At 45.9% G+C, this 12777-nt stretch overlaps 2 protein-coding genes across 3 annotated transcripts; both read right to left on the bottom strand.

Annotated features, from left to right (window-relative positions):
* Positions 1–1314: 1314 nt before the first annotated feature.
* On the bottom strand, positions 1315–3392 carry LOC123077220 (chaperone protein dnaJ 20, chloroplastic). The gene is made up of 2 exons (XM_044499448.1): positions 2763–3392; positions 1315–1719 (listed from the first exon to the last, which is right to left on the bottom strand). Exons 1-2 carry the CDS (start codon positions 3216–3218, stop codon positions 1579–1581), a joined length of 597 nt encoding a protein of 198 aa, XP_044355383.1. The 5' UTR covers positions 3219–3392; the 3' UTR covers positions 1315–1578.
* A 2990-nt stretch (positions 3393–6382) lies between these two features.
* Positions 6383–10842, bottom strand: LOC123077219 (uncharacterized). Of its 2 annotated transcripts, XR_006436479.1 has the most exons (4): positions 9683–10841; positions 8746–9256; positions 6740–8316; positions 6383–6612 (listed from the first exon to the last, which is right to left on the bottom strand). XR_006436479.1 is itself a non-coding variant. In XM_044499447.1 (3 exons), the coding sequence occupies exons 1-3, from the start codon at positions 10725–10727 to the stop codon at positions 6927–6929; spliced, it is 2946 nt and encodes a 981-aa protein (XP_044355382.1). In that variant the 5' UTR covers positions 10728–10842; the 3' UTR covers positions 6591–6926. The 2 variants fall into 2 exon arrangements, 1 of the variants encoding a protein (XP_044355382.1); XM_044499447.1 differs by having other exon boundaries at positions 6591–8316; positions 9683–10842.
* Positions 10843–12777: the final 1935 nt, after the last annotated feature.

Here is a 12777-nt window from a genome sequence, read left to right on the forward strand (position 1 = left end):
GCCGGCACTTAAAAAGTCGTCTGGGGGCTGTTGGAGGCGCGGCTGGAGTTGCTCTAACTTCGTAGGAATAAACTTTTGTGGACAGGAGAAGCTTGATTTTGGTTATCACATGTCCATACGCAGAGCGGTCAAGAGAGTCGTTTGTGAGTGCAGCAATGGCAGCAGCATTGTCACCCTGGATCACGATGGGGGAGCCCGATCTTTGGATTGCTATATGGACAGACCCTCCATGATTGCCTTGATATCCACCTGCACTGCGTCATTACAAATGAATAAGTATCTATAAACTGCAAAAGGTACCGATCCTTTGAATCTCTGAGAATCATACTGGTTCCTGCTTCCCCGGTTTCCTTGACAAAAGATCCAGCTTTTCGGTAGCCAAAATATATGCACTCTTTTCGAGGCCGTGTTCAATACCGCACAAAACAGCCGACACGTTCCCGTGAAGACAGTATCGTCCAACTGATTTTCTTCCTCGTCTAGTCAAACTGCTTTCGAAAGAACCCTAATGACATATCCAGCCATATAGTACTATGAAACAATACAAAATCAGGCATGCATGCCTAGCTAGACAATGTCAACGAACGATAACCCACAAGCAACTCGTGTGCACAGCAAGGAATTAACCATTTGCACACATCACATTCGTTGAACAAATATGTTAGCACATATACACGACGATAAGACGTCGACGCGTTAATCTGAATGCATCTGTTCAACACATATATTGCGTACATATACATATAGGAAGACGTTAGCGAAACAGGCGATACAAGATAATAAAAAATGCTCATGGAGGAAATAAAAATAGCATAAATGAACCACTTTTTTGTTGAGTAAAATGTATTTTGTGCTAGCTAGCCAGCTAAAGTAGTTGTCCATTTCTTTTCTTCCACGGTGGAGAGGTTGGCCTATTTCTTGATGCTCAAGAGACATATATTGCACAAAAAAAGACTCTAGAAACTGAAAAAATTGTGTGCAGATAAAAAGTCAAACCGCCAGGAACAGTTAAAACCATAGAAAGGACACTGCATCTTCACTCCATCCATAGATAAGTCCAGTTGAGTCATCAACCACAGCCACATCCAGAAGGATATCCATCAGCCATCACCAACATGACTTTGCCTAACGGGTGGCCCATAGTGCACTGCAAACAAAAAATCAACACCATCAGTCCCTCCACAGTCCACACCACTCCCTTCATCTGAAACCACTGAAAGAATATCCATGTGCATGGCTTTCTTTCTTTGCAACTCCAACCACCAAAAAACACAACACATCACCTCAAGAAAATTCCACTGGTCAAATCGTCAGTTCGTAGTACAGCTAGATTTGATTACTTCTGTCTCATTATATTTACATTTCATCAGGCAAAGATTCAAGGAGGAGCGACATCGTTGAGGTTTACATGCAGCCTGGAACCCACTCAAATTGTGACATCGTTGAGCTAGTGCTGCTGTAGTCCGATCCTAACCATGCTTCTTAATCATAACCTTTCTAACTTTGCTACTCGAAGATATACACAGTTTAGTAGATGCTACGGATGGCTAGTGCGTATGGCGTGTCAGAGGATCGATGTCACGACTGTTCGGCCCTTCTTCTTCGCATCTGAGCTCCCCAGGATAGGTTCTCTTCTGCGTCCTTCACCGTGCTCCGCTTCTTCAGCTCGGATATTTGGCCTTCCCAGGACGTCCTCCATCCAGACTTCTCTTCCTGCTCCTGTGGTATGGTTCACAAAGGAAAGAAGTTAGTGTGGAGAAAGAGAAAGCTCTACAGCAAGTTGGAACTTCGCAAAGAGCATGACAAAGCAATGGTTGACAATTGGCACGGGCATTGTTAATTCAACATCATCAATAGTGATATGAAAAGAGACATCACCAAAGATAGCTCACTCCTGCAATTTTCAACCTTACACGGAGGACACAACTTTCAAATTATTAATCCTTTTTGGATTTCTTGTCAAATCTGACAACACCAAATTAACATATCTCACTCAATCGATCCCTTCTTTTCTTCTCCAAATTATTAACATGAAAATGACTTCTCTAAATCCATCTGAACAGACACCAGCCATCATCATGCCACACATGCATATATTTGACACCCGCTGAATTCATTCATATCCGTTTATAACATCGCATAAGGGAGGGTTTCTGTATTTCTTATTCTGTCTGTTTGTGATTGAAAGGTCATACATCAAGCATATGGAGTGGTTAGTCGTCAAACACCAAATATTGGGTTCTAATAAACTAGAAGATCTCCAATCAAGTATTTTTCCCCCAGTCCTAGAATACTCCTGGATTAGCCAGCCAGCCAGCCATCTCAAGCCAGGCTGGATCCCACATGAATGATATGCTAAACTATGAGTTTACAGGTGTCTTATAACTGAATAAATTGGCTAGCACAGAATTATCGAGGTGTTTTGTTGAGGAATCTTGTTAAATATATCGAGGATTAGCCCAAAATTAACACAAGCCAAAGTCTGTATGCAGAAGCAGAGCATCAAAATGTGAAGCTCATTTGTAAAACCATCTGAATCCAACAAGTTTGCAATTGCATAGTGCAGTTTGAAGGATTAATTATAATAAGATAAATACAAGTGTACAGCGAGGTGAAACCACAGACGGATTGAGACGTGGTCAGGAATTAATTCGAGGAGCAGACCGTGATGCAGACAATTTCCATCCATTATCATCCACGGAAAAGAAGAAGGAAGTAACAGAGATATGGAGACGGAGGAGACAGGCAGAGTGGGTGGGAACCTGGTGGTAGAAGGCGGAGGCGTCGTGGCGCCGTGCGGCCGGGGAGAAGGCGAGGCGGCAGACGCCGCGGGCGAGGGCGCGGTCGTAGGTGGTGCGGCGGCTGGGGTCGGAGAGCGTCTCGTAGGCCTCCTGCACCTGGATGAAGCGGCGGGTGTGCTCCTTGGCGGCGTCCGGGGGGGACACGTCCGGGTGGTACTTGCGCGCCATCCGCCGGTACGCCGCCCGCACGTCCTCGAAGCTGCTCCCCTCCGCCGAGATCCCCAGCAGGTCGTAGAACGTCGGCTGCGGCTGCTGCTGCTGCGCCGCCGGCATCGCCGTGTACGCGCTCGCGGCTCCGGAAGCAGCAGCAGCCGCCCGCGCCCGCATCGGCGCGCGGGGTGGGGGCCGGAACCCGGCGCGGCCGCCGCCCGCGACGGCGAAGGCGGCGGCCGCGGGGGAGGCGGCGAGCTGGGGCATGTGTGCACTGGGTTGGATCTCTGTCTGTGTGTCAGCTCCACCTGAGCTGATCTGATCTGATCTGCTTAGCTTTCGCGCTTCGCTTAGCCGTAGGAGCAGAGAGTGGTGGTGCTGCAATTTTTAATTGGGAGAGGGGGGCGTGGAGTGGAGAAGATATAGAGAGAGATCTCCAAGATATGTGTGGAGTCGCTTTCCGGCCATCGTCCGCTTCTCTCCCCCTTGTTGATGTGTTGGCTTGCGGTGTTGGCCTAGAACCAGCAAAATTGTCAAGAATTACTGTTTTGCATATGAAAACAAGCCGATTTTATGTGCTATGGGTTCCGTGTTGGATGCTGTGCACACGTCCAGGTCCAGCAGTAGTTTCCAGAATCCATGCATCGGTGGCTGTAAAGTTTTCTCCGTTTTTCACTTTAAAAAAAGAGAGAGAGGAGATTATACATGGACTATTTCCACACGTCTGGCCGTTTTGTCCGGCACAGGGAGATTATACCATCTTGGACGGTATTATTATTACTTGGAGCCATCTTTCATTTCTTCCTCGTCTAGCCGAACGAACCCTAACGACGCACCCAACCATATATGTGAAAACAATACAAAACCAGGAACGCATGCCTAGCTAGACCATGTCAAACGAACGTGAACGCTGATAGCCCACAAGCAACTCAGCAAGGAACTGCCATTGGTTAGGTCTACACGCATCACATTCGTCCAAGCAATATATTCACAGGTATGCACGACGATAAGACGTCGACGTGTTAGTCTTGATCCTAGCTGTTGGTCATGCCAAAACTTTAGACAATGCGATATACTAATCACGCGCGAAACAAAAGCATACACATACGCGACATATATAATCACACGCGAAACAAAAGCATACACATACATGCATGCATACATATTTAGACCGTTTCAACCAACATACTTAACCACAAACGACCTTTGTGCATGGCAAAAGAGTTGCAAAGTGCAGAAATATATGTTAACAACAAAAGGGGCAGGGATAAGACGGTGACATGTTTGCATACACATCTTGATCCTCGACGTTCATCATGCCAGGTTTTTTATACGATTATATGCACATCAACGGGATCCGATATGCAACACATTCGTCTACATTGTTAGGTCAGGGCTCTCTTTAGCCGCCCTCTAAACAGTATAAACAAAACAACACCCTCGTGTAACTGGAGAGGAATTAACAACAAGGCTTTTTGCTTGGACACAGGAAAAACAATACGCTTAACTAGTGCTCGATGGTTTCGAGGGCTAGGCTTTGCCGACCACGACTTTGATCAATCAAATAATACCAAATGCCCCTAGTACCCTTTTAACAGTCCATGGGGGTCAGCAAAGCACACGAGCCATTGCACGTTGCTGATTGCTTGGCTGATGTCAGTGTAGTACTCAATCCAGAACCCGGCATCAACCCAGAATCCAAACAACCAAATCATCTTAACTCGCTGATAAGATTTAATTTGCTCGTCTTGTCATCTGCTAAAATACAATCAAAACTAAAATCTGGCAGGGCAAACTCGCTATGTCCATTTATTCATCTTTGTTGGAAGGAAGACAATACAAGCGCAGGAAGAAAAAGGAAATCCATTACTGAGAGCCTGTTCGCACTCTCTCCCCGCTCCAACTCCACTATGGAGCGGACCAGTATCCAGTTCAAATTTCGCTGAAGGTCCACTCCACGCTGGAGCGGAGCAGCATCCAGTTCAAATTTCGCTGAAGGGCCACTCCACGCGCTCCGCTCCGCTCTGAAGGAGCGGAGGGTTGCGGAATAGGGCCTAAGACTTGTTCAGATACAAATGCTAGCACACCTATAACTCGTTCAAGATTGTAAAAACAAACACCGAATTTAGAATAGGTTGAAGCGGAAGAACATACAACACATTAAAGGCTGGATTTCTGGACCTGAATAAGTACTTCCGGACCTAAATATTGAGCAATTTGTAGGTGCAGGCCAAATAGCCTGTGCATGCATGATGATACTTGTCACCTACTTCTCCCTAGACAGTTAACACTGGTATTTCTTAGAACTAAGCCTCCCATATAATTCATACATCAACCCAAAACCCAAACCCAATACCAAATGTCAAGAGATTCATTCGATAGATCCAAGCAACCACATTATCAGTGACTCGCCAATACTGTTTAGTTGGCTCAGTCTGTCAACTGCTAGACGCTACTCAATCATCCAGTGACAGGGCGAGACTAGAAAAATGATCTAGCACGTACAGTACTTATAAAGATCCGGATCCCTGGAACAAGCTTGCTATGTCCATTGTACTGTAGCCATCCTATTCAACACAAGCAAATAAAAAAGGCAGAAAAGGCATCAAGTTTATAACTACGAAACTGACATGGTTGCATACTATTTTAATTTGTTGAACACTGTACAAAGTTCCTATAAAAAAATCCAGTCCAATGGACAATGGAATAGGCTATATGGCACAAAAACATATCTCGATATCTATCAAGATTGGTTTCTGGACATGGATAAGTATTTCTGGTGTTCACCCTAACCAAGTCCACAGCATAAATCCTTACCTCTTCTACACGCAAAGCAGCTTTTAAAGTTAGCATGTCCTGTCCCCTCCCAAACATGTTCCAAGTTCCAACGGCAACCAGCTTTCAAGAAACCTGCACATGTTTTTCCAACCACAGCACCAGTCATAGCAGGTGAGCAGTAACTAGCAAAGTTACTCTTTGCAGAGGACAGGTGCTTCTTCCGAAACGAACAAACATGTGCAAGAGCAAAAAGAAGACAAGGAATAATAATATTTGAAGGCATGCTGCTTATCTCTGGAACTATCAAGGGAACACCCTGGAGTAAATGTTCCGACTTTATCAACAATTGCCTCACATCAGTCAGACACTGCCTTCTCAAGCGAGCCCCTGTCACTCAGGAAAGGGGGAAAAGGAAAAGGAAAAAGGAAAGGAAAAAAGGAAAAATCATGAATGCCATGGCACAAACTCAAGACATTTATTTTAGGCAGGGTGAGAATTGAGAAGCACACAAAATAACAAATAAATTCTACAGCACAATTGTCTACATTCATCCGAAGGACTAAACAACTACTGAACTTGACATACGGATCAATTAAGCTGCTGAACTTTTTGAATCATCAGATCATTACTGATAAAAGATGCACATGAGAGAATCATACGCAAAAACACAGCACATAATGCAAACTCAATCAAAATATGTTCACAGTATGTAGATAAACATCTCAGACCATTGCACCAGCCAAAGCATGCCAACTGAAATGTAGCATAGCCTAGAGACAAGTTGTTTAATCTTTCATAATGGACTTTACTTGAGTATGGATAAGTGCGCACTCCCTTGAATCTTCAATTCACACCGCAGAATCAGCTCCAACTCTTCACAAGCCTGCAACGACAAATATATATGGTTGGTTTTGACCTCACTGTGCTAAATCACCTTACAATCTCCAGTGTTACATTTAGAAGTTTACTCCAAGGAGCAAATCTCCATCAATTAAGTTAATGAGGAATACATTTTTATAGATCAGATGAACACTCTGGTTGGCACTGAAGCTCTCCAAAAGATCTTCATATCCTGCAAATAAAACTCCTAAATCAGAGAGGAGATAACAAACACCAGTTCAGCAATGCATCCATTGTATGAGTAGCCTCTGCAATCAGCCAACTGAACGATGTGGCAGGTAAACACTGTGGTTAATATCACATGGCAGACTCTTCGGTGCCCCCTAAAGCGCCATCTCCTTCAAGTCCATGTTGCCCATTAATGTCGGACACAGTAGAGCACATATCTTCCTCGGCCCTCTGCTTTGATGCAGGCAATAGAGCATCTGCTGAGCATTTATCTGTACCAGTTTCATCAGGAAATTGCTGGTCTTCCTGGATGACCAGATCAGCTCCTTCTAATGAAGCATTTCGCAGCCTAACTTCAGTGTCATGCTTGAAGCCATCAGAGTCTGAACCAGGAGACCTCCCTTTATGAAGGTTCTTTTTATCTGAAGACAAGGGATCATCAAGGGAATTGTATTTCCTAGCTCGAGTGCCCTCTTCTGATTTCTTCGACTCATGCTGGTCAGTACCATCCCTATGATATTTATCCCCAGAATGCCTTGAACTTCTATGGGACCGTGAAGATGAATGACGCGAACTTTTATCTCTGGAATGTCTTGATTCATCTTCTCTGTATTTTCTGTCCTTGCGAGAAGAATCGTCTTTGTCATACTTCTTGCCATCTGTCTTCATCTTAGTACTCCTACTTGTGTCATGTTTCTGAATATTATCACCATCCTCTCCCAAGCTTCTCTTCTCAGATTTTGACCTTGGAGAATCCACATCCTCAATACTGTCTTCATTCTTCCTCTTGTCATACTCCACGGCAGCAGCAGCATCATGTCTAGATTTCTTGTGATTGCCATTGTCAATATCCAGCAATTCATCTTCAGATACAGATGAACTCCTTTTATGAGCAACAACAGAAGTATCTGCATTCTTATCCACTGCGTCCTTTACAGGCCTTTCATCTTTGCCACCTCTAGTACCTCTATCAGATCTTTTTTTGTCATCCTGCACCTCAGATTTTTTGACATCCTTCTTATCACTGTTACGATGCTTTCTCTCTTGAGATCTGGATCTTGAATGCCTGCTACGACGAGAAGAACGCTGATCACGTGTTGGTGATGACTTGCTTCCTTTATGATGTCGTGGTGACCTTGAACCAGCACGAGCTGACCTTCTTGATTTTGATGGGCTTAAACTTTCTTCCCTTTGCCGCTTCGGTGACCGAGAATCAGCTCTTGATGGCTTCTTAGACCTCGGGCTTATACTTCTGCTCCTGTTCCTCCTTGAACTAGATGAGTAATGATCACGAGACCTGTCACTCTCTCTTCTCCCAGACCTGCTATATTTGTCCCTATCATCCCTATATGATCGGTCACTGCCATACTTTGAGTGGTGAGATCTCGACGGAGATCGTGATCGGTGATCCCGGGAGCGTCTAACTGGCGGAGAGTAAGAGCGATCCCGCCTACTCCGACGGTACTTGATAGGTGATCTTGACCGAGACTTGGATTTACGAGAAGGGGGCGATGGCGATCTGTAAAGCAAATAATAAACTGGTCAGGGTTCCTTCTGCAGTTTTAAACCAAAAGAAATTATGCTGTTGATAGTCCTACTCTGAGATATCTCATTCTACTTCACATGTTCCATAAAACCATAGATGCATAAACGTAAATGATGAAATGTATGCCAAATAAATAGAACATCATCAAAAGGGAAGCTATCTCTTGAAAACAAACATGTGTTTCTATATCCTAAAAAATTAAGGCATGTACAATAAAAATATATATATATAATCCCTTTCACACAACCAATAACTAAAGAACTGTCTGAGTAAAGACAGTGTGCTTCTAATCTGACGTTGTAATGTACAAGTAGAGCAAAATCAGGAACAAGAACTATCTGTTACCATAATACTGGAAAAGATGACAATGATTCATGTATAATCCAACTAGTCAAACATTACCTTGACTTCTCTTTGGCATCCTTTTCTTCCGCACTTTCCCCACCAAAGCCCTCTGCTTTCAACTTCCTGCTTATCTCAGCAGCCCGTGCAGCTGCTGCATCAGTAGCATTTTTCATGGTGGCTGCACGTACAGCGGCCTGCTGAGCGGCTATTGACGTCTGCATCATCAGTGACTGCTGGAATTGCAGCTGTTGCATCTGAACAGCTTGCTGCATCATCATAGGTAAATTGCTATTTGCAATACTAGTTTTTTGAGGAAGAGATTTAGCCATCTCAACATTCAAGGGGCGACCACCAACATCCACGTTACTGAGGGCCAATGCAGCGGTTGCTTCTTCTGGTTTGGAATACTCCACATAAGCAATATGTTTCGAGTCTGTGATAGTACAATCAACAACTTTGCCACAGTACCCAAATAGCTGCTTAATGGTCTCCGCCGTAAGAATTGGGCTCAGGTTGCTAATCTGAACAATTTTCTTCAGAGTCTCAGCTTTCTCGGCTTCCGTCATACCTACAGGGGCTCAACATGCAGGTGAGCGACATGACTAAAAAAATAAAGTGCATGAAATAACTCATAAGAACATATAGTATACGGTAAACCTTAAGGCGTAGCCATGCTAAATAATACTACCTCTGTATCAAAATATAAGATGTTCGTTTTTGTAGGCCAAGCTAGCCTAAAGAAACATCTTATATTTTGATACGGAGGGAGTACAAAATAGCATCAAGATTTTGTAACTGGACTTGCTCATGCAGTGTAATTTAAGAACCTTATATTATAGAGATAGCATTATAGGGTTGCGACCTAACATGTCTATATTATTGATTCGGCATACTGAGGAAGAACACAGGGTCATCAGGCAAATTTTAATCTTATACTAGTTCAACAATAGAGCGCACATGCTATGAGAATTCCTTAAGAATTGGCAGGGATTACCTGATGAAGCCTGCTCTGCAGCTTTGGAATCAGCTTGCATCTTAGCAGCATGTGCCTGAAGCGCCTGCGCAGCCATGATAGCCTGAGCGGCTGCCATGGCTGCCGCGGAGGGCGCCATGGGAGCATGGCTGAGCGCACCCATGGACGTAGTGGCAGCCATGACAGACATGAGCAGCTGCTGTGGCGGGTGGCTGAACTTGCAGTCCGTTCCCTTGGTGCACTTCCCATTGATGTGCTCCCGGCATATCTCACCCAACGTGGAACCAACGCCTGGCAGGACGACACCACCAGAAGCGCCAGAGGAGGCACCAGGGATGAGGCCGAGCAAGCCCGGGAAGGAACCGGGCATGGAGCCGGCGTAGTTTGGCATGTTGGGCATGGTCTGGTTGAGCATATTGGGGTACGCGGACGAGGCGGCAGGGTAAGCGGACGAGGTGGTGGGGAAGGCTGCCGCGGCGGAGGCGGCGGTGGCAGCGCTGAAGAAGACAGGGAAGGGGCTCCCCATGATGGGAGCGCCGTCGAGGTCGATGTGGACCATGTAGTTGCCGCGCTTGGGGACTGCGTAGGTGACGGCGTAGGATCCGTCGCCGTTGTCCCTGACGCCGCCATCTAGGTCGTCGCCACCGACGCCCGCCGCGGGGCAGATGCGAACGCGGACGCGGGCGCCGCCTACGGAGACCCTACGCCCGTCGCGGTCCTTCCCGACGACGGTGAAGGTGGCGGGCGCGCCCGCGGAGCCGCCGGCGATGCCTGGGCCCGCGGCGGAGGACTTGGAGGGGTCGACGGGGCCGGGAGGGGCGCGGGGGCGGTCGTCGTCGTCGGAGTCGGATTCGGGGTCGGGGCGGAAGGCGGGCTCGGCGGGGGAGGAGGGCCTGTCGTGGCGCTCCGGGTCGGCGTCCTGGGGGGACTGGTCGGCGTGGGCGGTCGCGGAGAGGGCCCTGAAGGTGGCGTCGAAGGCGGCCTTGGCGGCGGCGGCGGTGTCGGCCTCGGACTTGAGCTTGGCCTCCTCGGCCTGGCGGACCCAGATGGGCTTGGGCGCCGCCATGGGAGCGAGATGCGAGATCTCGGCGACGGCAGAGCTAGGGTGGGTAGCTTTCTAGGGTTTGGCTTTGGCTTCGCGGAGAGGAGAAGACGAGGATCAGATGGGATGCCGGGATAGATTAGGAGAGGAATCAGAGGACGACGGTGATACTGCCACCGCCTTCTTGGGCCTACATGGGCTTTTCCTTGCGTCTTCTTGGGCTTACATCGGCCTTTTCCTTGCTATTCGTTTAACTTTTATTTTTCATAAGGCCCAAATTTCTTTTGTAAATCTGGCTTTGTGTCTGAGAAACCGCAAATTAACGAGCGCTCCTTCGGGAGCCTCGCAACTATCAGTGCCACTTGGCGTGCTCTCAGTCATTCGCCACGTGTCGCGCCGTGGGTGCTTCCTCCGGATTTATTTTTTCGCACGCGTTTTCGGCTTTTTGAACGGTTTTTTCCCGGGTTTTTTCAACGTTTTGGTTTTCCCCCAGTCTTCCTTAGCTTTTTGATTAAAAAATTGAAAAAAAAATCACGCGAAAAAACGCGTTTTTTTTCTTTCCCGAGAGTGACGGTTTTGCTTCCGCGAGAGGCACGGTTGTGCTTTCGCGAGAGTCACGGCCGTGCCTCTCGAAAAGGGAAAAAATACGCGTTTTCTGTTTTTTTCTTTCACGAGTCACGGTTTTGCTTCCGTGAGAGGCACCGTTGTGCTTTTGCGAGAGTCACGGCCGTGCCTCTCGGAAAGGGAAAAATACGCATTTTCTGTTTTTTTTCTTTCGCGAGAGTCACGGTTTTGCTTCCGCGAGAGGCACGGTTGTGCTTTCGCGAGAGTCATGGCCGTGCCTCTCCGGAAAGAGAAAAAAATACGTGTTTTCTGTTTTTTTTTCTTTCGCGAGAGTCACGGTTTTGCTTCCGCGAGAGGTACGGTTGTGCTTTCGCGAGAGTCACGGCCGTGCCTCTCGAAAAGGGAAAAAATTACGCGTTTTCTGTTTTTTTTCGCGAGAGTCATGGTTTTTGCTTCCGCGAGAGGCACGGTTGTGATTTCGCGAGAGGCACGGGCGTGCCTCTTTCGGAAAGGGAAAAAACACGTGCTCCCAGTTCGGTTTTTTCGTCTGTTTTTTCATAAAAAAATTCGTCAAAACCTATCAACATGGTATCTAGTTTTGAACATCTCGACGCGAGGAAAACGGCTCGAGATTTGGACGCGCGGTTTAAGAGATAAAACATTTTGAATAAACGAATCTACGAAAAAAGAAAAAACTCACAGGTTGCGACAAGTGGCGCACATGCAGCGCGCCACTTGTCGCGACCTGGGGATGTGGAGTGATCTTTGCAACGAGTACTCCTTAATTAGTGATTTCGAAAACTGAGAGTGAAAACAATTCTCAAAAAACAAAAATTGAGGATGTGTTTCAACTCGAAAAAAGAGAAAAAAACTGAGGGTGTGTTATTTCTCAAGAAAAAAACGGAGGTGTGTTTTGCTTTGAGCCAAACCAAGCCCTGCCAAGTGCCAACCTCTGGCGGACAGCGTACAATCGGAGTAAGAAAGGCTAGTATGTGTTTTAGTGTAAATTTTAATTTTTTTTACTGGTCGTTCTACGTCCAGTTGCTATCCATTGTACTGGCCTTTGTTTTTCTTGAGATATCAATCTAATTTAAATTTACCGGTAGTTTTATCCTCATTATAATAATAGGGGAAGAGTTGTGTGAGATCTCACATTAGATGAGATCAATGAGAACGGTTTTTTTATATAAAAATAATACATGTTCAAACATTCTTAATTTTTTTGTAGACATACATCAATGTTTGATGTATAACCTTAAAAAGTTTCCGCTCCTAATTCGACTTACATTAATAGAAACGAAAAAGACAAAATCTAAATAGTGTCAAAATACTATTCTCCCAAAGCTGCCACTATCATATTCGGATTTTTTTTTGAATCTCTAAATGTATATCGAGTTTTGTGCTGACTTTTTTCGGAATTGTAGACATACCCTACATGGATGTTGTCAAATAATTTCAGAGTTTTTCTAAATGTCTAAATATGAACTTTTGGGGTTGATCTCATGATCTC

This window comes from Triticum aestivum, chromosome 3D, assembly GCF_018294505.1.
Source record: "Triticum aestivum cultivar Chinese Spring chromosome 3D, IWGSC CS RefSeq v2.1, whole genome shotgun sequence".
In the NCBI taxonomy this organism is placed as follows: Eukaryota; Viridiplantae; Streptophyta; class Magnoliopsida; order Poales; family Poaceae; genus Triticum; species Triticum aestivum.

What these genes read in the sequence shown, in the direction of transcription:
- LOC123077220 (XM_044499448.1), bottom strand. Translation starts at nt 3,218, where the DNA reads ATGCCCCAGCTCGCCGCCTCCCCCGCGGCCGCCGCCTTCGCCGTCGCG. An exon ending in CCTCCGCCTTCTACCACCAG is followed by an intron (nt 1,720 to 2,762) that starts GTTCCCACCCAC and finishes ACCATACCACAG; the next exon opens with GAGCAGGAAGAGAAGTCTGG.
- LOC123077219 (XM_044499447.1), bottom strand. Translation starts at nt 10,727, where the DNA reads ATGGCGGCGCCCAAGCCCATCTGGGTCCGCCAGGCCGAGGAGGCCAAG. An exon ending in TGCAGAGCAGGCTTCATCAG is followed by an intron (nt 9,257 to 9,682) that starts GTAATCCCTGCC and finishes GAGCCCCTGTAG; the next exon opens with GTATGACGGAAGCCGAGAAA. An exon ending in GATGCCAAAGAGAAGTCAAG is followed by an intron (nt 8,317 to 8,745) that starts GTAATGTTTGAC and finishes TTTGCTTTACAG; the next exon opens with ATCGCCATCGCCCCCTTCTC.